Here is a 26,177-nt window from a genome sequence, read left to right on the forward strand (position 1 = left end):
AGTGTTCTCTCCATGGCTTATCTGCTTTTGTTTTGTTTTTGATGCAAAACTGATAATGGATAATCGTCGTTTTACAATTCCTTAATCACAAAGTAAATGTCCCTAATATGTTGAGTTCTCTTGGTCCTGCAGACGCTCCCATATTGGATCCAGTCTTCCAGGACGTGCGTTCTAGAAACTATCAGATGGTGAGGCTGAGATGTACAGTCTTGCGGGCCAATCCACCTCGTCTGACAGACATCCGCTGGTATCGCAATGGTGACCCGATACGCATGCCCATGCCAGACCTGAAGGAGACGCCGGAACTTAAGTTCAAGCTGGAACCGACCAACAATGGCTCTTATGAATGCCGAGTCAGCAATAATGCAGGAACGTCAACGTGTACTTTTAATGTATCGGGTGAGTGAACACCTACAGTATCCCCCCACTACCTTATCCTCTCCATAATTATTTAACCATGGGTGTTTTATTCTCTCTCTCTCCTTATATCCCACAGCAAATCCATACAATGCTGAGTTTTACTTTGACACACCCAACCCAGTGCGGATTCTTAAAGGAAACAACTACTCCTTCAATCTACAATGGACACAGAAAGATCCTGAGGCCACAGACCGGATAATAGGTTACTGGATTAATGTCCGAAAGGTAAAGTACTCACACACAAACACAGAACGGCACATGTTGACATCAATCCACATACACACACAAACGTCTTGTGTGTTTATAATTTGTTTATTTGCCACTCACAAGACTGACACCGGATGAACTGATGAGATGAACTTTTTGTGACACCGTTTGGTGTCACCTTGACCTAAGAGCCTTTCAGCCTGTTTATACATTTTTACATAAGCTTTATTCGAGGATCATGGCATACAGCTTGAAAGAGCTTAAAACTCTGATTCCTCAAATTACAAGACAATAAAAAGAAAATGATACTCAAAACCCCTACACCCACCCACTCCAAGATAGCCAACATATTCAATTAGCTAAGGTACTGATGTAAAACCTGTGTTGTACACCTAACCAAGGTGTACACACGACAATGTGATATCATTTAGACCGTCAGAGAATAGATAAAGGTCCAAGAATATTTGTACAGACATGCAACGAACAAATTGTTAAAATATAAATTAAAATGTTGTTGTTTCTTAATAAAATGATCGTTAGAGCCCCCGAGTGTATATTTAAGTCATAATCATGTCAAAACATCATGTCTTTTGACTAGGCGACTGAGGAGATAGAAGAATTGATGAATGAAAGAATTATGAGTGTCTTCTTAATGAGCAATGCTACAATGACCTTCTCTTCTCTTCTCTTCTCTTCTCTTCTCTTCTCTTCTCTTCTCTTCTCTTCTCTTCTCTTCTCTTCCCTTCTCTTCTCTCCTCTCCATATATGTAAATATGACTGTTCATCTCAGGCACGCCCCATGAGAGGCCTTTGAACTTCAAACTTCTCTCAGACGTCCCACATATTTACTGCACAGCAGGATTTTATTCACTTTTGAGTGACAAAACACAATGATTTACTAAACCAGAGTGGTTCTCCATTGCCAACATCTTGTCAATTTAGCCAGAATGTGGATCAGAGAAACAAATTACAATTTTAAAATGTTTTAAGTAGCATTTAAGCTTGTCCTCAGGTGATTGACTTCATGTTCATCTTACAACAAAGGGTCTTAAATTAGACATGTAAGCACAAACTTCAAATGACGGTGCTTTTCCACTACACCGTTCCAGCACGACTCGACTCTACTCAATTTCTTTTGCTGTTCCATTAGCGATATTACCTGATACCTGGTACCTGATACCTTTTTTAGTACCTACTCTGACAAGGTTCCAAGCGAGCTGAGCCGATGCTAAATGTGACTGCCGACCCCTGATTGATCACAGGGTGTCGGCACTGGAAGAGTCATGAGCTCAACATCCAACACAGGAATCAAACCGAACAATGCTAAACTGTAGATCAGTTAAAACGATTTAATATCTGAGAGCAGGAAGTACTGAGCGATTCTGTGAATTCATCTTTTTAATTAACTGATTCTAGTGATTCAGTACGCCGAAAATAGCGATCACTAGTTATAACTGTATAGTGGAAAAGCGCCATGAGAATAAGCAGCACCTTCAAAACCAGTAGTTCACATACATTGATTGACTTTAAAGTATGTGACATGCAGCCCCACACTACTAGAATTCCATTTGCCAATGCAATAGCAGGACTGATTTCTATGTTTTTTATATATATATATATATATATTTATACCTACAGGCTTTTCCACTGATTCCTACTAAATCAAAAAGTTTTGGATTCTACCTTGTTCTTTTGTTGTTTCAAACATCTATTCACGGATTACTAGCTTTAAGTCAGAGGACAGGCAGGATAAGAGTGAATTATTATACACAACTGACTAAGGACTGTTGTGTGTGTGTGTCAGAGAGAGAGAAAGAGAGTGTCTACCAGGTTGTTTTTGTGTAGATGAATAGCTAATTCCCCTCCTACTTTAAGGACTTGGCTGCTTACCTTGTTAAGTAAGACTCTTCAGGGAAATCCAAAATGAGCACTGGCCTTCCTAAGATGCACATTAGCCTGCATGCTTAACTACTCTCACTCCTCCATTGTTGCCTCTTTTGTATTTCATTATGCCGGTATCCTCATTTCCCTCTTCCCATCTCTCTGTCCATCATGGTTCCACTTTTTCTTGCTTCCCATTTTTCTTGGCGCTGCGCTGTAAGTGCAGACGTAATGACATTTAACGTTGACTGAACCGTGGCAAACTGAAATGGCACTGATAAATATTTGTTGCAAGTTGTTAAAATAATGACTTGCATTAGGAGGCCGTTTATAATGACTGGAAACTTTAATTTAACTTTAAGGCTGTTGCATGCATGTTCCCGAAAAGAGAAGGCGGGGGGAAAGAGACAACAGAAGTTGAGAGTAAGCAAGGAAGTGAATAAAAATGAACAAAAGAGAGAAATAAAATGCAAATTAACAAAAGAAAAACAGTGACTCTCACAGGTCCTCTCAACTATTAAATGGAATACGAGAACATTCAGATGTAATCCCATCTCAATTTCACAACCCATCTATTTCTGCAACACTTTCTCCAGCTCACCCTCTTAACACCTTGACACTCCATCTTTTTAGCACTTGCAAAATGATGTGGAGATCTCTGGGGAGAAACACGGGCTCAGAGGTGGATTCAAGAGGATTCAGTTTATGTAGAGAAATGCTCTGAGCATATGCTTAGAACATTTGCTCATAAGTGTGTGCTATCCCCTTACACTAGCGTTCTGTTTTTTTGTTATAGACATGGATGCACCTCTGCTTACCTGCATCTAGAGCATATGTCCATTCCTGTGTGTGTGTGTGTGTGTGTGTGTGTGTGTGTGTGTGTGTGGGAGACCACATAGATTGCTCGATGACTCATTGCCAGGCTGTGAAACCACTGTTTACACCTCTTAATTTAGTTTTGCTTTCCCTGCAGGGGCTTTCTCTGTGTAAGAATCAACAGCTCCTCCTTGATTTACAGTATCAAGCTGTCCTTTGCCTACTCTTTTGCCTCACACCACAACCTCCAAATGCAGCATTATTTTAATCACTATACTTGTTAGTGATAATTCATTTCTCTTTTTGCCACAGAAGCAGATTTATGAAGCCTCCAGGGGCTAATTTCAGACATTTTGCTTGATTTAAAATAAAGTGGCAAAGTAAGCTCAAGTTGTCTTTTATCGGTCACAGCTTATTATTATGAATGCAGTGCTCCTTTTTATGTTCAAGGGACGATCATGATCTGTATCTTAATTCATGTTTACTCAGTTTTAGGGATTCATTTCCTCTTCTGTAGATCAGATGTGTGTCTCTCTATTGCACCGGAAATTCAAGTAAATTGGAATTTGAATGAATATTTTAGCACCAGGTCACAAAGAGAGAGACCTATGCAGCATTGAAACAGTTTAACACATACATGTATGTGTTAAAAAAAAAAAAATCCTTTACCATCATAATTTTATGATGTAATAATAATCCCGCTCACCTGGAGTTTAATTGTGGTTTGTGTTTAAACTCCTAATTTGTCATCCTTGAGGTCCCTTTTCCATTTCTTTTTACACCTTGACACCTTCACCCTGTCACAGTCGACCATGTTGCCTTTTTCTTTTAACTATACATAATAAAATATTATTATATATAAATATTATAAAATATTCAAGATTAATTACAGTTCATTGAACACAGTGTATTCATCATTTATGTACACCAATGCCCCCACAATGCAGATACTCACTAGGCCTCAAAGAGAGAACAGTAAGCAATGAAACTGATAGGTGCAGCCACACTGCACACATGCACAGACAATGATTTATTCACATGCACACACCTAACATGAGTGGGTTGATGGCTCATTCATAAACAAGCTCCATTAATAGAAGATAATAGAAAAAATGAAGCCCAGACTCTTTATTGTTTAAAGAACCTCCTCTCATGCTGTCAACCCAGATTTCTCTCTCACACATCACTCCATTTTTTATCCCATGCCTGCCCTCTTGCTCTAACCCTCTTTCACACGTTCTTTATCTTCTTGTCTCTTTATTGACACACCTGATGGAGACTGATGAAAACACTGTGTGGTTGAAATGTCTGCTTTCCCAGATTAGGACATGGCTGTTCTTGCGAGCTGGGCAGGCTGTTCTTAATGACTGTACCTGGTCTTGAGTTAAATTTTTTTTTCCCAAACACAGTGACATTATGCATTTCTCAAAACCCATATTTTAACCAGTATGCCCAACCCACGCCTAAATGAAACCTGATCATAAATAGCGCCCTCAAGCCAAATCTTTGCAAGTGTGTTAGTAATGGAGAGCAGGCACACACACACACACACACGCATACATATTTAAATGTCCACTGACCTAGTGAGGAAGGCAGACAGAGACAGAGGCAAAGAGAGACAGATTCTTTAACACATGAGCAGCTGAGTTCCTCTGAGTCACACCTCAGCAATGTGTGTGTAAGTGGAGGTTGCTGGTGTTTGAAAGAGAGGAAGCTCAGTTCAGGCCCAGATATTTATACATGAATTCAACCCACGTTGATAAATATGAAGGAACGAATGAACAACTGGAAGCAGATAACATACAGCGACCGGCTGTTTGTCTACAGACTATCCACACAAAATCCACACAGGACTGAGGCAGAAAAGGCTGCGCTGTCATGTATGTTTCTGCAACGCTGTCAATCAAAAACTGGTTCCGCCTTTCAGACAGTTCCTCCAATCATCATGCAGAAGCCCAGTGTCCATCCCCGCCCACTGCCATTGAAGTTGAGCTTCCGTGGAAGCCGGATCACAAAATCACAAAAATCTATTCTGTGTCATCCCATAGTGAACAGCTGAAGCTGAGCTTCTAAAGGTTTTAATGTGGAGGCTGCTACGAAAATCACTTAAGATGATCGGTCATCTGTGACAAAACAGTCCAATCTGAACAAACTAGTGACTCGTTCTAATCGCGTTCAAACGTTTAGTATTGAAATGTAAAGACAACACAGAAGCTGAGCTTCCCATGCTGTCTTAGCGCAATTGACAGCAATCGCGCAATCTTTGTCTTCTGACATGTGTGTTTACGTTAGTATGTGGACGGCTACATGTGTGCAGACCTTTATACACGCAGCTCACCTACCTAAAATTCTGACTCCGGCGTTATTAGCTCATCTCTCCCCACTTTATGTAAATGACGTGAGCAGAGAGCTTTTCCTTCCTGATATATTCAACATAATTATGCTTATACTGTATTACCAATGTGTGAGTGTTCATATGCATGAGTCTGAGACTGAGTGGGTGTTACATTTTACTAAGTAACTGCTGCGATGTTTAATAATATGCACTAGTTACAATATCAAGTGCGCAAATGTCTGCGCACCCACACGGCAGATACATTTCAATGTACAACCAATGAACGCTTGAATAATGAAGCGTTTGTATAAAGTGACAACATCAGCTGTTGTAATAAAAACATACTCATGGTGATAATATTCACTCAACAATGAGATTGAAAATATCACTTTATGTGAAATGCCAAGGGAAAAAAATCCCTCCCATTGTGTTAGGTTGTAATGGTATGACGCTAAAACTTTCAGAAAATTCCAACTCATCAACAGGAAACAGTAGTTCACTGTCCAAATGCCCTGAATGACCTCTAATATTTTGTGCCTCGCAGCAGCATCATAAATAAACTTTGGGGGAAGGTGAAATAGAGGAGAGGACATGATTCAGTGGTTTATTTTTGGAAACAGATTATTTAGTTTGTACCAGGAGAAACCTGTACGAGGATGGAGAGGGATACTCCATGACTGGCAGGAGAGTGTTAAAAGTTGGTGCAGCAGAAATGAAAAACAGCCAGACTCTCCACTAAGAAAGGGAGATTTAACAGCCACGAGTGGCATTGTGCCTGCTGGGGAAGGAAGGATTGGATTCTGACTGTGTTGTTCTGGGCACTAACTTGTAGGGATTGGGCTGTGGCTGCCACGTGGGACTGGTGCAGTAATTAGAGTCAAAGCAAATTTTGTTGGCAGCCTGGGAGTCACCGTGGTCTTGAAATGATGGTCTCAGTACTACTGGGTTGAAAATTTGTTGTAGCCAGTAGATATGTCATAAAAATAGTCAGAGCAGGACAAGAGGAAGAGCTGACTTCCTGCGTGCAGATGTCGGAGCACATGGTATTGTAATAATTAGCAGAGGACATATCCACCATACCAAACTGCTGTAGATGGAGAGCTGAGGAGCAAACAGATTGTTTTGGTTTCTCTCAAAAATGTATATAGATTTCTGTAAATTACATTTATATTTACCCTGTTTTGGCTAATGTTTACTTCAAACATATTTGCATTGTCTTTATTCAATTAAGACAATGTGTAAGAACATCAGTAGTATATACAAGTTGTAAATGTGCTAATTGTGCTCATTTATATATCCACATTATTCCCTTGGCAGGTTAAATAACTGTAACCTTACATGTACACAAATAGTAATTGCTGCATATTCCACAGCTCTGTACTGTATACATATTATATCATACTGTACAGACACAACACCCACAAAATGCATGCACAGTACACTCACCTCTGCTGCATGGATAACCTGATAATGGCATGCTGTGGGTGTACTAAGGTGTTATGGTGGAGTGGCTGACCTAATGCATTAGATTGAGCTCAGTGTCAGGTCTTTAAGTAGCTGGGATTAGAGGTAGAAACACAGCTAATGGATTTGTCTCTGCGTGGGTGGAATAACACAGTAATAGCTCTTTTAAAAGTGATGCTAGAAAATAAGAGGAGAACAATTTGACTAACATGTTTCCCTTTTAATTTCAAATCGTTTGGGATTAAACGCAAATAGATGTGTCTCTTTCAGAATGTTGAGATAATGAGATTTACTTCCTTCCATTACGGAGTGCAAGATGTATTGTGCGAAAGCTGAGAAGTAAGGAAAGACAGAGAACACGTCCACTTCAACAGAAAAGAACAATTAAAGTATTTAATTTTCCTGAACAATTTGTTTTCTTGTGATACTTACTTCACGACGATAAGGAACTTGTGGATGAAATACTGCGGGGTATGTGATTGCACTGTTTGTGAATGTGGGCAATTACACAGTGACTTCTCATAAATAAATATGGAGAATTAAATGAAATATAACCCGTATACGTCTGGCGAATCGCAGTATAGCGGGGACATTATGCACTTAAACCAACATACACTGCACTGTTTTACTAAAGCATTTCAAAGAAGAAGACTTCCTCTGACAGCTGCTTTACTTTGTTTTGGATAAACGATGAGAGATTAAAAAACCTCAAGATTGTATAATCCAATCCAGGTCTGGAGGTGTATTGTTTGGCTACATGCCCAGCACTGGCTCTATGCCCACGTGTGATTCCATTTACCATAAATGGAAATCTGTGGAAAACATCACACACATGGTAGAAGGTAAAGGAAAATAGCATGATGACATGGTGATTAATAAGCTGTGTCTAGATAAATGTGTGTGACTTCTATACAGCACAGAGCAGATATCCGTGGAACACTTCCTGCATTCTATTACATTTGAGCTGACATTATTTTTGCTCAGAAAAACAAGATTTCGAACCTTGACATTGATTTTGTTTGCCTGTTGACATGAAGTTATTGAATGTGTTAAGTGTTAACACTAACAGATGAGAGTTGAGCTGATGATATGAGGTGATACTGGTGTTTCCCATCACTGTGCAGGATTCATTTCAGTTTTATTCTCTTTACATGTACTAGTTTGTACACATCCTAACATGTGTGTTTCTCTTTGTGTGTGTTCGATTACCAATCTAGAACAAGCAGAATCTGTTGTCCAAGCAGATTGACCTAAAGGGGAAGGAGCCAGAGAAAGGTGTGCTGATGTCCTACACAATATCAGACCTGAGAATCCCTCTGTCCTACGAAGTCCGACTGTCCCCCATCACCACCTACAGCACTGGGGACTACATCAGTCGAAACATCCAGTACTCAGAGCGTAAGATATTTGATTATCTTTTATGTGCATTTAAAACTGATGCATGAATGGTCTGTGCATTTCTGCATTGTAATCAATATTGTTTTAATTGTTTTACAGCCTACACCTACCCAAGGCCTTCAGGTGAGACCACATTTCCCTCTGCTCCTCCACATTTTGCAGCCTTCAGGTTGTTGTTGTTGTTGCCTGATTGATGTCAGGGTGGTAATGCTTGGAAGGCACATTAAAGTTTGATGAAAGCTAATTTAGCTTGTATGCTGCAAGCAATGTCAGCACAAGTTTGTTAAAGCAAAGTTCGGCGTGACCCAGTCTTTCCTTGTGTTTTATCGTGCTACGGAGGAGAGTGCAGTAAGAGTAGAATATGATGGTTGCAAGAAATGTCATGACAACTCGGTCACTGAAGGATACAGTATTTGCCTGCAATGTGATTGGTTTAACAGATGATTTTATAAGGGCTACTATCTTGAATCTCCATTATTAAAACTTTATTAAATCCTACTGTGCCTTCTTTGTCTCTTTCTGTCAGCCACATCTCTCTCCACTTCCCTCCATCTCGCCCTCTTGCACTAACCCCCGCGCTCTCCTTTCCTCTCTTCCTCTCTCTTGCCATCCCTCAATCTGTCTCAGTCAATTGCATCTTGTCTATTTTCTTCATTAAGAGACAGAGCAGCGTTTTCTGGCAGGAGTGGCAGTTGGCCCTGCCAGGGTTAGGCAATTAAAACAACAGCAGATTGGAACAGACTCCGAGAACAACAGTGCAAATTGAGAGGAACGCATGTAGTGGTGCAGGATGTGAATAGCAATAGATTAACTCCCTGAAACAAAAAAGCACACACACACACACACATGCTGCCCTCAAAGGGAGTGTGAGCCATATGCATCTGCAGCAGGAACGTTTCGCTAAATATGTCAGCTTGAATTGTTTTAGGTAGTTATTATTATACTGGCTTGTATCCTTTTTTTATTTGTATTGAGTCCACACCACACCACAGAGGACCCTCTGTCTTGTCTGTTTAAGACTTCATCTTAGACTTCTCACAGTCAGAAGATAAAACTAAAATCGGGTATCACAACATGCTTTGTACGTGTGTTGAGGGGGGGGCATATGTGTGTGTGACTCCAAAACACTTGAGCGAGGATATGAAAATAAACCCAGAGATCCTTGAAGGTTCTTTTTTAAGGTAAATCTAATAAAATCTAGCTTCCCCAAAAGGTGTTGTGAGTCATTTTATCATAAAAACATCCTCCTGAGGCTGTAAGATGCGAAAAGGGTAGCCTGAACCTCTTCAAAACATTTACACACCTAGCCCTGTAGTCTTTGCTCACTTTTGTGGAAAAAATAAATAAATAAATAAATACATACATTTCACATCAGTTGATACTCAGTGTTGAAATGAATTACAGCAGCAGTGGTTTTGTCCCACTGCCAGTACATTATCAAGATTGTCCTGACTTTGCTGGATACTTACAATTTGACTATTCAGCATACGTCTCATTTGGATCATAGATGAGAGTCTAAAAACAGCGTTGTTTAAAACTCGCTCCATTAGATCAACTTTTCTCCTCTGCTGTAGATGCACGTAGTGTCTTCATGCAGTAGCACCATTTGATAAAGGGTTTTTTTCCCCCTACATTTGACACACTCAGCTGTATTCAACTTTACCTGCACACTAGAGTCTTACATTAGAAATAGTGCAATGCAGAATATGGAATATGGAAAAACCCTGCTTTCAACAATATGCCTGTTACTTTCTGAATAAATGTAGACATGAGGATTGTCCAATAGCCAAAATAGAGCAGTGAGTCCCTGTTCTTGTCCTGGTCAGACCATCTTCCTATTCTCTCACCCTGCTTCTGCCATTCGGTGTCTCTTTTACATTCATATTTCAACTGTATATTGCAGAAAAAAAGAAGGAAAAAAAACAGTTTCTCACCTGCCTAATGTCACTGATCAAGTGTTTGTTTTCTTCTCTCGCTTTTTGCCTTTACACACACAAACACACGTCCGTCAGACCACGTGTGCGGTTTCGAGGACGAGCGCATTTGTGGTTTCTCTCAAGACCGTAGTGACATCTTCGACTGGACAAGACAGAATCACTTGACACAGAACCCCAAGCGATCTGCCAATACCGGCCCTGATACTGACCGCAGCGGAACCAAGGAGGGTGAGGAATGACTTTATCTACAGGTTCATTTTTCTGTATAGTGGTCATAGCTCTGAAGAGACAGGGAGACAGCACAGTTCAAGAAAAACAGACAAATATAGAAATAAGATTTAAGTCCTACTAAAATGTGTTGTGTTTTTATTTGAAATTCTAAGAAATAGCGTTGTGTTTTGTTGGTTTTTAGGGTACTACATGTACATCGAAGCTTCGCAACCACGTGTTCAGGGAGACAAAGCTCGTCTGCTGTCTCCACTTTTTAATGAGACCTCATACAGGGGCCCCAAGGGCTCCGGCAGGATGCCATACTGCGTCTCCTTCTACTACCACATGAAGGGCAAACACATTGGTAAGTACGTCAGGATAATGCTCATGCCGTATCTGTCGAGTGAAATCATAGAATAACACCAGGATGCTAAGCGGCGAATATACTGACACGCAAAACTGTTGGGGTTTTAGTATCGCTGGGCTTCTGTCAAAATGTGAACTTTATGCTTGACCCTCACTTGTACAGAGCTTGTCAACACACAACAAAGTAGGTGTGTGTGTGTGTGGAGTCAAAAAAAGTTCTCTTTGTATGTTTGAGCTTGTGCCTCAGTGTGCATGTGTGTGTGTGTGTTGTGTAGGGGGTGGTTGAAGGGGGCAGTGGGTGTGTGATTTATGGTGGTGGCAAGACACAATCAGTCATTTGGGGGAGCTGTTTGTCATAATATGCTCTGTCACACAGGTAGAATGCATACATCCTGTAACCTATAATATACTATACACACACACACACACACACACCCGTCTTTGCTGGGACCCGCTTGAGTTATAGCCCTCATGGAATTAGGACATTTTTGGAGTGTAAGGACAATGTGGCCAGTCCTCACTTCTGGACAGACAAAAAAATGAATCTGATACCGTGGTTGAGTTCATTGTATGTTTCTTCTCACTGTTCTCTACTCACTCTTACAACATATGTCAGCACACATATTACATACATGATAAAAGCACTTCATGCAGTTTGTGTCCATAGGTCTTGTTGATGTTTCACAGCAAAGCGTCGCCACACAATCTCAGACAATACAATAGTCGCACAGTCCCTGCTTACGATCAGAGCAATCTGTTCCCAGCTACGACGCCCTGCTCTGCTGAAAGCCCTCCCACAATTTACTCTGTATCCCTGACAGTCTCTTCCAATCTGTTGTTGCTTTAATTGCCTTACCTTGGCAAAGCTCACGCACCTGCCAAAGGGACACAGTTTGACTCTTGATGACTAAAAGGTGGATAAATGAGGAAAGACAGAGGGGGTCAGAGAGAGAAAAGATGGGATAAGTCGAGTGAGGGGAGTACGAGGGCTGGTCAGCCCTGGAGAAGAGGAGCCAGGATTAACGAAGAGTTGAAAGTAAAGATGATGGGAAAATGGAATGGCTGCGGAAAAAGGATGGAGTGAGTGAAATAGAATGATGGGGCATAGAAGTGAGGTTAGAAAAGGCTAGATCGGAGCGCTGCAGGGTAGTCCATCAACATGGTAATGTTCAGTGCATGCACAAGTAGTGCTTGATGCTGAAGTACTACAAAGCATTAAAGTATTCACATACATTGACACGATGCAATCCATAAAAACACTGTTACCCTTCTCCAACCCACGTACAGTATAATACTGTATATTTTGTCTGTTTTGTAATGCGTAACGTTGTGTGAATATAAAAGAGGGACAAACATCTTTTAAGGATTTGGCAAAATTGGAAGGGAAAGTACAATGCCCTCTGACGAGTTTGGATTTAAGATTTGTAATAGACCGGCAATGTAAATGAAAAACACTTTTTTTTGGTTTTCTGGCAGCAACAATAAACAACACTTAATTAGTTTTGTTTGGCACTGGGTTGCATTTTAGACTGGCTCAGTTCCACTGGCAAGCATACCAGAATCATTGGTTTATTTTCACTTCACGGTGACTGAGGACAAATGAGAGTATGAGGTAATTTAAATGTGCTTCTTACAGTGTTTTGGATAATACTGGTGAAGACTTTCATTCCATTCTCTGTGTGAATGTTCCGTAGTCTTTTGCGAAAGTAAAATGAAGGCAATGTGAAAGCTTATGATAGTCACTGGTGACTATAAGCTGCACCAAAATAAATGTTGTACATATATAGGCCGCAGGTTTTCATGTTGTAACCAGTAGCGGCGCCAGGATTCAGTCTCTTATCAAAGGACTTTGTTAATGAATGCATGAAGTTTATGAATGACGAGTGAGTGCGCGTGACTAGCCCTAAGTGAACGCTTAGTGATGCGTCCGTGATCGCTGCGTATGGTTGTAACGTGAGACATTTACACAGAAAGACGCTACACCGGAGTTTTTCGTTGTTTTTAATTAAAACAACTTCATTTAAACACGGGTTTGAACATGCCTGCATGTTTAGAAAATAAAACGGCACCGACACGGCATCAACATGCCTGGATGGTTTGAAAATAAAACACTGCACCAACACGACAGTAACACGCGTGGTTAGAAAAGAAAAAAACCTTTGGCCTATGCCAGAAAAGTCATCTTCATCTTCTTCTTGTGCACTAAAGCCACTGAAGTCTTCATCTTCAGCGCATAATCTTTCCCCACATCTGTCTCACTTTTGCGTTTACTGTTAGAGAGTGCCCCCCGGTGGCCGCAAGCCAGTAAAAATCTATAAATTAGCCGCACCGTTGTATAGGCCGCAGGGTTCAAAGCATGGGCAAAAAGTAGCGGCTTATAGGCTGAAATTGACGGTACTGTCTTTTAATCATTTTACACCAAAAGGCAAGTGCTGTCATTCCTTTTGAAGCATCTTTCTCCATCTACAGATTTACATTCTCCTTTTCATGATCAATTAGTTTAATTATAAAGGGATATAGCTGATTTGTCCCATCTTTTCTGAATTGGTCATTCACTCAGGTCTTTGGTTATCACATTTTTGCTTGTTGTTGATGTTGCAGATGCCAGGACAGGGAATGTACCATTACTATCTTCACTAAAGAGGTTCCATTTTTGACCATGTTTATCTGTTTGCCTGTCAGTGAGATACTTCAAAAAGTAAAGGATCCATTATCTCATTATCTCTCGGAGTGTAGGTCAGGGTCCAATTAAAAATTATTGAATTTTGGAGGTGATCTGGATATGGATTTTCTTTTTAAAACTATTGTTAACCTTGTAAGAAGGGGTATTGACATTTGGGAAACTAAGCAGCCTTGGCAGGGGGCTGTGCTCTTTCAGTGCTTTATTTAATATAAATTTACATTTATTAAATCATTTATGAACACAGTGGAGTAAAGTTTTGACTTTTAGGCTAACCAGCAACAGAGGCACAGAGCACATGAACCATTTATGGAGATGGTGGAATAAATGTGCCAGTATTCTTCTGAATGTAGCCTTAATATAGCTGTGCCTTCTTCTCGGTCTCTCTGACACTCTTACCAACACACTGTCTTTTACCTGAGTCCGATCAATAGATGGGTTATCAGAGTTTTCTCTCCACTTCCCTCTGTTGTATGTGATGAAGATGAAGAGACAGTCTGTGAGAATGGATACAGTAAGGTTCAGTGATGTGGAGGTAGTTGATGTATATAAGCCACTGCTGCTTATATCCTTTATATAACAGTGTTGTTTATGTGCAAATGTAATGTGGCTTTTGCCTTTTGAAGTGCAGTGACCTCCTAAGGTTTCCCTGACAGTGAAAACACAAGCAAACGATAGAAGTTGTTGTTGTTGTTGTTGTTGTTTTTTATCACATAATGACGTATTCACAATTATGTGCAGCATTTTAAGAGTGCTTGTTAAGCAAAATATGTTAGTAACCACCTTGCTAAGTGTTTTAAAAACTAGTTTCCATCTCATATAAAATTCAGCAATATGCTCTGAAATACACACACACACACACAGGATATATATATATATGAACATGAACGCTCCAGTATGGAACCACTTGTTTAAAGAGGGGGTAGAACTCAAATGTGTCGGGTGTGTTTGGGTTTGTATCTGGGCCATTTCCTCGTCTATGAATCCCTAAAGTTTCACAACATACACTTCAGCCACTTGCTGAGAATGCAGGGTTTGAGAAGCAAATTCTTCACATTTAAAGATGTGACGTACACAAAGACAGTGCTGGTTTAGCAACAGTCCTTCCACCTCTCTCCCTCTCTCAGACGTGTGCTAAGTTTGGCTCCGGTGCATCTTGGAGCCATATTTTTAGACCTGTCTGTGATGGTTCGCATTCATCCAGGTCATAGTATTCAGTCGTTAGCTGGAGGCAACTGGACTTGCTTGAGTTAGTTCTGAAGACGTTTCAACTCTCATCCAAGAGGCTTTGCATATTTATAGACACACTTCACTAACAATCCTGAAATGAAACTGTTTACACTCTTTATTTTGACACCACAGGTGCAATTGTTTTCCACTATTTTGTATAATGTGTGAAGAGAGAAACGACTCATTTGCTTTACATGTCCTTTAAGGAAAAAAGAAAACAACATAATCAAATCCAAAATTGCCATGAGTCAAACACATAAACATGGAAATAACTCACTAAACATGTTATTAAACGTGTTATTAAACGGGTATAGATTCTTGTTTATTTTCAACATTGTGATGGTAACGTTATCTCAATCAAAGATAGACTACATAGATATACCCAACAGAATGATAAACACACACACACACACACACACATGGCTTTGGACAGCTATGCTTTGGACACTTCACTGACTTCCATTCATTTGGACAACCAGTATCATCCCTTACCTTAACCATAAATGCCTAACCCTAACCTTAACTTAACCACTAATCTTAGCTCTAAACTTAACCAGGTCCTCTTAGAATTAGGTTCTGCCCTTATTGGGACCAGGTTTTGGTCTCCATGAGGGCTACTGGTCTTGACGAGGTCAGTGTTTATGCCAGAAAAGGTCCTAAGGACAAGTAGTCAAGGGGTTGCAATGAAAGGAGTAAAGATTTGTTGATTAACTGACATTTGCTAATAAACAGTTTTTTGGATGTTATACAAAGAGAACACTTACTGCCACCGTTACTTAAAAAGGTGTCTATTGTAGAGACACAACGTAAAAATCTGTTGAAAACAGGCTTGAGAAAATGACACCGTTCTCGTCATAGAGAGGTTATTCAAATCATCTGTCTCCTGCTCTCTGCGTGTGTCTCTCTCTTGGGTCTCCATGGTGTGAGAGTATCATTTATCTTCTTAATGATTCCCAGCCAGCTCCTAATTGGAACATTTACCAACCAGCAGTTTTTTTTTTAAACAAATACACAAGCACACAAGCAGGGGTCACACTATCTCATACATATACTATTTGTGTGTGTGTGTGTTCAAAGAGGCACCTCTTTAACTTTTGATAATAACACATTTTGCTTGTAGATTACGGTGATCATTTTGTCCCATCTGACAGGCTCCATTGTGTGTGTGTGTGTGTGTGTGTGTGTGTTTTCACAGGTACTCTGAATGTGATTCTGAGACTGAGAAGCATTGCCTCAGTGGACTCAGTGGTTTGGACAAAGTCAGGTCCTCAAGGCCCGGACTGGAAGACAGCTTTCTTTGACATCAGCCCCAGTGGACCTTTCCAGGTAAGAATTTAGTGATTACTTTTCTTCTCAACACAGATAATTACAAAACAACAATACGGCAATGAAGGAAACACACAAGTGTATCATTTGGGGGGGCCACTTTGTCTTTGTGGAAATGCAAATAGACAAAATGACAAAGTGATACAACCTAAGGCTGTGTTTTCATTGTAATAGATGTGTCTTAAGTGCACCATGAATAATTATCATTTGACAAGAGCACAAAACAAAGAATGATATGTTTTTTTTTAATTAATTCCATTCATTTTTCCAATAACAAGCTCTAGACATTGCTAAGTTTGCACCCACGTCGTCTCTATTGTTACTTTTAGAGATAGAACTGGGAACATTATGAATCAAGGGAATTTCACACAAAATAGATACATAGAACATTATGCAAGATTTTGTGCATTTTTCAAAGAAAGATTCTTTTAATGTTCTGAAGATGAGGAAAGCTTGTTTCCTCCTTGGTGGAGACAAAATATCAACACCTTTTTGAATAAGAATATTATGGTTTTCCGCAATAGAAATGGCCGTAAGTGTAAAGAAACAGCCCTGCCCGTGTTCCCACACAGGCGTTAGTGTCCCTGAGTCACTGCAACTGATCACAGTCTCGGAGAGTGAGCAGCGGGAGAGTCTGCCCACTGAAATCAATATGGCATCATTGTATCGAGCACACACAAAAGCTGTATTAATGAAGGCAATGAGAAATATGCTAGTTGTATTAGTTTATTCAGTCATGTGCGTTCAGTATTCTGAAGAACGTTGAGTGAACATTCAGGTCATTCTCTGCTGACTGCTCGTACCAAGTTGATCCATGCAGTAAACAGGGGATTATTTGCTTCATCAAGAAGATTCTGAGATTAGATTACAAACAACATACATGATAACAAATACATAAAAAAGAACATACTTGGTGAGTAATAATAATAATAATAGTAATAATAATTGAAAAGCAGGACAGTATGTAAACAAGTGCTAGGAGAGATTTTGTGTCATCACATGAAACAATGTCCCTGTCATTTCTGTTTCAGGCCGCTGATCATTTTAAATCTAACTTTGGATTTACGTGAATTATTCATCTAACGCTCTGACCAAACTCAAATTAGGCTCAAGGGGTGCAGCCTTTCCTAGCTTTTGCTTCCCTAATATTTTTGTTCCCCCTTCGTTTGAGGTCACCACAAGTTTAGAGTTTGTTTCACTGTGCACATTCAGTAGACAGTGGAGGAAAACAGTTTGGGAGACAGGACTGAGAAGAGGACTTTGTTTGAATAGAGTCTGTTGACACATCACTGAGGTCCCATCGGCTCTTTGGCAGCTTCACTTGCAGTTAGCTCTTTCCTGCTGGGAGGTGGTCGAGTAAACTAGATGACTCAGTCCTTCTTTCTATCTGAACTAGACACTTTCTCTCTCACTCATTGTGTGCCTGTGCTGTGTGTGTGTGTGTGTGTGTTTGTATCTGCCTCAGTATGTTTACAACCCAGCAGAGGGAGAGGGGAGAAAGATCCCTCAAAACTCCTGTGTGTTTGTTTCCCAAACTCTTCAGGGGTTTTTTTTTTCTCTATTCATCTCCACTTATGATTCTCTCTGTCCCAGTGGACAAACTGACCAGTGTGGTCGATTCAGGCCCTGGTCTGCTTCACACATGTCGTCTCCGGGGTAATGACAGTGTCTCTAAAGACAACACTCTCTTGGTGTGTCGTGTCTGTGCTGTGCAGTTATTATAATCAGATGCATAAACACTGTGTACGATACAGACACACGCGTACATGCAGACAAGCTGTTTCAAACACACACACACACACAAACACACAACCGTTTCTTATCCCCTGCAGCAATTAGCTATGACAGGTCAATTAACAGGGTTATTTATGAGCAGGGGATTCCTGCTAGTTGTGTTGTAATGATTCTAGATACTCTGTGTACGTGGATGGGGAAATTGAATCCATGGTGAATGTGAGCTGAAGGCCTTAGCTGGGAGCTGCCTTTGCTCTTTATTAACTATTCCTCAGCAACACTTCACCATAAGAGAACATTACACACACACACTGTGAAGAACATTTCTACATACTTGGTGTCATCGCTTCCCTTCGCTTTGTTGCAAACAGTTTAGTCATGTTTCGTCTTTATGAGACGCAAAGTATCCTCAAACTGACGTTAATTTACTTCGTATGACATGTATTACAGGCCATTCTATACCTTAAGTCAGCGAGTTTAGTCACTTCAAAAGCAGAATTAACGAGGAATTTGATGTGACCACCATGTTCCAGGTGAAATACACGCAGACACATCACTCACACACATTTAATGTCCTGTTGATGCACAGTGTGCTAAGAGAAGCAGTCACAGGGAAGAGCCTCTACCTTTACATGCATAGTGTGTTTTGTCTAATTGGTCCAGACACCATAACCTGCTGCTATTGAATAGAAATTAAACTGAAAGTAATCTGCTCCCAGGTGCATATAGTGTATTGATGTGTGTGAGGAAAAACAGTGGGTGCTGTTGAGACAGAGAGAGCATGTGTGGGGACAGATTGTGTCACCAATGAGGCTCTTAATGCATCTTAAATATTCATTATCCCATTTGAGTCTGGACTTGGGCATAGGTCGTTGAGACAGGATGGATGGATGAATGAGAAGGGAGGCATGTACATGAGCGATTATCTCCTTGGCAACTAAAGGTATGCCACATTTCCTCTTCACTCTCTCTTCTCTGTGGGGTCTCATGTGTGCATGCATGGACTGTCACGTTAGTTCACTCCATTATTTGGATCAGGAGGGACTTTCTTTACAGCGTCCATTCTTACACTATCTCTCACATGTCATATTTCAGAGGATATGCAAACCGACTCCTCAAAATGTGTAAAATATCTATTTGTTTTTGTCTCTCAATCAATTGCATGTTTCATTTATACATTTCTTGTGCTGCCATGCACTTAATAATTAATTAATTAATTAATCAATTAATTAATTAATAATTCACACCGTTCACCATAAGCAGAACAGACAATCAGTGCACTCGTCCACATTATCACACACACACACAAACCACTGCCATGTAACAAATAGAGATGTTCAATAATGTAAGGAGAGTGTGCAGCCTTGATTCTAGCACCAGCCAGAGGAGCAAGCTAATATACATACTTTCCTATTCTCTCCTTTCCCTTCTCTTTTCCTCCCTTTTTCTGTTATGTATTGAGCCCCTCAAGGGTCTGATGAAATGAAATAAGACCTGACTGTCTCTTCTTTTTTTTTGAGTTTTCTTTTTTAGCAACCATCCTTTCTACGGCCCCTATCGCTGCCTCTCCTCCTGCCTTGTTCCTCCAGCCACGCTTGTCTTCCACCCCGTTCTTTTTCTGCCTCTTGTTCTCCTTCGACCTCTGTCCCTATCTGCGTCTGGGGAGTTTGTGATTTCCTTACAATCACTAACAATGATTAAGCTGTCTGGTGCCGACAATTACCTGACACAATTGCTGTTGCTGTCTTCCACCTTGCTTTCATTGGAATAAAGAATAGCTCCATTACATTTATTTTGTCAGTTGCTCTGGCTCGCCGCATCTAAAATTATTGACACTCAAGTGTATGAAGGAGCCGACGACTGTTACAGATGACCGGGACAATAGCGTCTGGCTGCTGAAGGATAAAGCTTAAAGTACAGTATAATGATGCCAACAATAGCAGCTATTTGCAACTAAATGTCAAAACGGTGCCCATGTGATGCTGCTTTGTCCAAATAGTGTTTAGTGGGCATGATGATGTAGAGTCGGAGGGTTGCGTAAGGTTTAGTCACACATGTTGTCATATTACATTATCTATACCTTTTTGAGCCAGAACAGGTGCAGCACTCTTGGTCTGCTCAATTAACATACAATTAAATGGCATATTATGGGAAGCAACTGCATAGCTCTCACCACAACATGCCCTTCCACAAGCTTTATGGGAACCTATACAGTGATGTAAAAATGCCTCACTCTATGGCCTTGTTATATTGCTATATATATTCTACATAATAATAATCATAAATGAATAGGAATACATATCATTTTAGTTTCTGAAATAAGCTTCCAGTTAAAAATATGTAAATTATTTTTGCAGACCTAGATCTGTATTTAACTAATCCATTAACTTCAACATAAAACTGGTATCTTGCGGTCGGAAAATGTTCCCATTCATCTCTAAGGCCTTGTGTACAAAAGCCGGACAAGGCAAACCTGGCTTAATTAGGGTCGCTGTGTTAGTGCGGTCACTGTCTGTTGCTTTGCTGCTCAAGTATGATTATTTTTGTCTGCATCTGAAGAATAAAATGTAATCCAGGTTTGCGAGACAAAAACACAACATCCTTGTCGTGTGCAAATGATTTATTGTTTCAAATGATTTACTAATTCCATTTTTCCGGAGAAAGCATTTTTTTTTGAAGCAGATGTCGTTCACTTTTCACAGACTGCAGGAGTGACTGTGTATTGACACTTGTTCCATTCCTGCTGCATGTTAAGAGCATGTCCACAGAGAACACAAACGTTGTAATCCTCTGCACGGTTCGCCGACTGCATCCATTGAAGGTCTTTGAGGTTCTGCCACTCGCCTCAGTATTCCCTTCTATTTGTGCGCTGTCCATCCAAAGTAATGATGTCTTTGAGAACAGCTTCCCATGCTGCCTCTTTTAAACAGGAGCTGTAGCCAAACCAGTGGCTTATATTAACACAAGGGCTTTATTGTAAACTGGGGTCAAGCCAACTGATAAGGAAGTGTTAGAATGTCAGTTGTGTATGTGTATACTGACGTTGAAAATTCATAAAATGTGGAAAAAATATACATATACTTGGCCTACCCTTGTGTTCCCGAGACCGTTTTACAAATAAGAAATTACATGTACACATAAAATCAGTGTTGTAAAAAGGTAACATGTTGCAGTAGATTATCTGTGTTTCCACTCGCTCCTCTGTGGATTACCCAGAGGCCATCTGTGTTCCTCACAGTGTTTTATACCTGGGGGATTGTCGGAAACCAGGCCAACCCACATTTCTGTGTCGCACACAGCAGTGACTCTCTTCTGCACACACACACACTGTGGTACTCTCGTGGCTGTGTACCCTCTAGTATGTGAACAGCACATCAATGGAAACATTTAAGGTTGATAGAACGACATATTCACAACTCTGACACTTCTGTGCACACCTTTTGATCCTGCAGAGCCACACACACACATATGCACACACACACTTCGATGGCTAAAACAAGAACCTTCAGCTGCTCATGTCCCTGCTTTTACATCAAACCTGTGACCGCACCATGTTGTTGTTGATGTTGTTTTACTGGAATCATCTTCACCGTCTGTATGCTTGATTTATTATTGTCATGTCAGTGCTCAAAAATTATTCATTTTTAAAATTCTTTATCCTCCACAAGTGGGTTGTAGTGGGGATTGATCTGACATTGGGACAGGTCGCCAGTCCATCACGAGACCAACATACAGAGACGAACAACCACTCACTCTCACACGTAACAGTCAGTTTAAAGTGTCCAATTAATCGAATCGGCATGTTTTGGACTGTGGGAGGAAGTCACAGTCCAAAACTCGGAGAGAAAGCACACAAACACAGGGATAATATGCAGAAACCCTCGGCATCTGAACAGGTGACCTTCTTGCTGTGAGGCAACAGTGTTTGCCACTGTAACACTGCATGCTTCCAGTAAAACCCTGTGTCATCATAAAGTGTATCGGTCAGCAGTGAACATTAAGTCAAAGGGCATAAACCTGTTTCCCTGAGGATTTCCACAAAAACAAACTCATTGAATCATTATTGTTCCAGCCCGTGTTGCATTGCAGGATGTTGCGTTGCTTTGTGTCTTGACTTTCTCTTTGATATCTGTGCAGAAATGATTATACTTTGTGCGATTGTGTTGTCAGAGGAGACAGTTGTTTGTGATGTTGTTCTACGTGCTGTGTCAAGCCCAGTGTTTCTCTGGGCTTCATCTCTAATTATACAGCAAGCTGGTGTTTTCCACTTACAGGTGCACAGAGGCCTACATGCATGCATGCAGAGTAACTGTAATAAACCAAACACAAAATAAGCATATGCACAAAAGATACAGTAAATTGCAGTATTTATAAATGACATGCGCCATTTTAGCAGTTAGCCTCTTCCCTGTACTGCAGGGGTGTCAAACATACGGCCCAGGGGCCAGAATCTGGCCCACAGGATGAATTTGTTAAAATTTCACACTACAATTACAATCTAAACGTAATGTCAAATGCAATATTTTTCACTTCCAGATACCTGTGACTAAATGTTTGTGCCTTTATAGATCCAGTGTGATGTGCAAATAGTAAATTTAGACATGATATTGATGCAATTGCACTTATATTTCTCAAGAAATGTCATGTTTTGTTAAAATATCCTTCATTAAATGTAAAACAAAGGAGAAAAAAACAAAGGAGGTCTTGTTGGTCACTATTGTTACTGGTCCGGCCAACTTGAGATGAAATTGTGCTGTATGTGGCCCCTGAACAAAAATGAGTTTGACACCCCTGCCCTACTGCCTTGGAATAACCCTCACTCTTACCGTCTGCCTTAAAAATCTAATAGTGTGTTTGCATAAATGAGTCTGTCCTGCTCTTTCAGAAATTAGGAGTTTGGAAAGTGTGTGTGTGTGGCATGCATCTTGTCACACAATTAATGTTAACAATATGGTCCAACACGTCATGTGAGGCCCAGGACCAGAACCTGTTCTTTGGTTTATTTGGGGCTTATTACGTTATTTACAAACTGAAAGAAGATCCCTCATTCTGTGACTTAACTGGAGAGAAAAGGGAGATACTGCACTCTTGTATTCCTTTTCTTTACGAATGTAACTAAATTGTCTCCCGCATACACTCGTACACTGAGCAGTGCAGCGATGCAAGTGTATCCAGCCGTGACATGTTCAGTGATTCTAAAGTACGAGCATAGAAACTGAGCCAGAGGTTGAACTAAATAAAGATTTTTTTATTATTTTTTTTAATTTTACACTGATACATTTCCCACTTAAAAATAGTTTTTCATGATTACACTGCTGGGGTGAAACGGGAGAAGTAACTTCAAATGCACACAGTTATGCTGCCCCATGTCTTAGGCAATAAGTAGGCTATTGGTATCTGCCCCATGAATTTCTGGGTGATATTTCAAACTGACATATGTTTTAGGAGCTAACAGCACACCAACACCCGCTGATTAAAAAAACAGGTAATGGAATGCCACAGCGGTGAGAGATGGTCACCACTCTCTACATTTCACTCTCGTGACCATATATGGAGTTGGGGTCAATCTTTTCTCCAGGTTAATTGAATCACTTGATATATTTACACGGAACGTGGCGACAGCTCTGCTGTGCTTGTTTCTCGGGTTAAATACTCTCCGTATGCTGGAAAGACTTTACAACGGCACATTGGGATGTCATATTTAAATGTCAGCTTTTTAAACGACCTGCGTTTGCGATGATAGCAAATAACGTTCGACAGTCGTGAGAGTTGTTGTTTTGTTTTGTTTCACTTTTGTGCAGCAACACAGTCTTCACAGTTTTGTTTATTGGCTTTTCCTCTTCTCATATTCCAGACAGAGTGCACTTGTTTTTTGATTAGCTGGGTGCAATGGGCTTTTGGTGCCTTGCTACACAACAGTAATTAGGCTGTCAGTCAAAACCAGATGGCTTGTGGCTAAATGGAGAAGTTGGAAAGTTTTCAGAAGGGTCTCCTGTTTAGTTTTGTTCTTGTGGGATAATAATACAGGAATGCTTCAAAATTCCAATACAGAGCTTAGTTTAATTACAGTTTCACCTGAATGTTTTTGTACTGTAATGCCATTGAATACATTTGTTAAACCAGGTGATTATGTTGTCATTTTTCAAGTTGTTGTGACCCATCGGATACTGTATTTACTGTCAGCTATACTCACGCAGCATCCCTCTGTGTCTCAGATTGTGTTTGAAGGCATTCGTGGCTCAAGTTTTGAAGGGGATATTGCCATTGACGATGTGTCCATCACCAGAGGAAAGTGCACACAGGAGAACACTGTAGCCAGCGCAGGTAAGACAGGTAAGATAAGAGATGTACAGTAAGCACATGAACGCAAATCGTGTTTCTACCACTCTACTTATCTGAAGGCACATTTGAGTGGAATAGAACTCTCAAGCGTCGAAATAGTTTTACTGTGTTTTTAATTCAAAAAAATAAATAAGTATAATATATTTTATAATATAAAATATAATAAATAAATGAATGAAGCACTTGCTGAGAAATATAACTGAGCAAACCAACAAAACCAAATGGAATTGTGGTGCAGAGTGTGGAGGGATGAATGCTGACAATGGACAAAGTGTCATGACAACAACCCAAAAGTGAAATATTAACAACGTTACCTCCTCAAACCCCCCGTTGTGAGACACCTGTGTACCAGTGTGTGTGTGTGAGTGCGTGCTTGGATGTGTGAGCTCACAAATACGTGCATGTAAAGACACGGGCGGATGGAGTGAATAATGGATGAAGGTGTAAACAGGAAGACGAAAGCTCTTGAGCCCTCTGAGTGTGTGCGTGTGCGTTTGTGTCCTGCAGCTTTCGTGCAGGCAGAGACATACAGTACAGACAGATGGGTAATTATTAAGCAGGTGCCTAAAGAGTCACTGTAAGAGAAATAAATGTGTCTGACTTTTTTTTTTCCCACTGTGGAGTATGCGAGGTAAAGTAAGGATAGACAAAATGCATGTTTTTTAGAAATGGCTAATTCAAATTTGAACATCGCGTGAACAAAACCTTTAAGGCTAAATCACTCAGAATAAATGTCAGAACATGGTCACTGAAGAAGACTTACCTGGTGCTTAATGTGACTGTGTGTGCGTGAGAGAACAAATATGTGAGTCAGAGAGCGAGAGAGAGAGAGAAAGACAGTGTGGCTTTTGATGGGTTAGAGGAAAAATAGAGAGACAGACAATTCAATATGTTGCCTACTTACTGTAGTACACACACACACACACACAGTATAGTTGAAAGCTTTATTATAAATATTGATTTTCTGCCAAGTGGATGGGCTCTTAATATGAAACAGAATTGATCTTTTTAATAGAGTACCTTCTTTTTATTTATGAAACTTTGTCTTTGAGTTGCTTGCGTGTATAATTTGTTTCTAAAATCTCACGATCTATGCCACTGTTGGGATGCAGCACAATTATATGCACAGTATACAGTATCTTCCATCAGTACAAAGGAGAGTAACAACCTGCAGAGGAAAGAAAAACAAATCATCACATATTACTAATGATGACATCAGTTGTAACTTATTTTTCTCATTAAAATCTGTTGAGATAATGTGTGGTCTCTCCCTCTCTCTCTCTCTCACTTGTTTACTCCTCCACCCCCTCAATGTATGTTCAGTCTTTTTTCTTCCTATACTTCTGCTCACACTAAAATACGTTGTCTTCTCTGCAGCCTCTGTCTTTTCTCCTTAGGACATTTTAACTTTAAACTGTCTTACTTTACCTTCCCTTTAGCTTTTTACATTAGACACATGGTTTGATATTGTTCAAGTTTAGGTACACGGAGAAAAGCACCAGACTCGTGCAGACACGTGTATTGTAAATGTGTCTGCGCTTTGTGTTGATGGCAGTAGAAGGTGAAATAAGTGCATATACTGAAGGTGCACAGATAATTAACCAGACCTGATTCACCTGTTTGTCTTTAATTCTCTATCATCATAATAATAATAATAATGAATTATTATTAAGTAATAATAAGTAATTAGCTGAGTTTCTGAAGGACATCATTTTTGTGATGCTACTGCTAAAAGGAAATGTAGCATGTGGAATATTATGAATATTGATATTCATATTAATATAAATGTAATATTAATTCATTAATAATTGGAATTTGTTTTAATGATGCC

General features: G+C 40.1%; 1 protein-coding gene across 2 annotated transcripts in view; it reads left to right on the plus strand.

Moving 5' to 3' along the window:
• The window catches only part of LOC122772525 (MAM domain-containing glycosylphosphatidylinositol anchor protein 1), a 138,444-nt gene that overhangs the window by 107,556 nt on the left and 4,711 nt on the right, over positions 1 to 26,177 (plus strand). The window contains exons 10-17 of one of the 2 annotated variants that reach the window (XM_044030668.1): positions 133 to 399; positions 497 to 645; positions 8,341 to 8,521; positions 8,621 to 8,644; positions 10,534 to 10,686; positions 10,871 to 11,032; positions 16,140 to 16,270; positions 24,220 to 24,337. In XM_044030668.1, coding sequence (XP_043886603.1) covers positions 133 to 399; positions 497 to 645; positions 8,341 to 8,521; positions 8,621 to 8,644; positions 10,534 to 10,686; positions 10,871 to 11,032; positions 16,140 to 16,270; positions 24,220 to 24,337 — 1,185 coding nt within the window. The remainder of the gene's footprint in view (positions 1 to 132; positions 400 to 496; positions 646 to 8,340; positions 8,522 to 8,620; positions 8,645 to 10,533; positions 10,687 to 10,870; positions 11,033 to 16,139; positions 16,271 to 24,219; positions 24,338 to 26,177) is intronic. The other variant, XM_044030669.1, reaches the window with a different exon arrangement.

The sequence above is a fragment of the Solea senegalensis genome, linkage group LG7 (genome assembly GCF_019176455.1).
Source record: "Solea senegalensis isolate Sse05_10M linkage group LG7, IFAPA_SoseM_1, whole genome shotgun sequence".
In the NCBI taxonomy this organism is placed as follows: Eukaryota; Metazoa; Chordata; class Actinopteri; order Pleuronectiformes; family Soleidae; genus Solea; species Solea senegalensis.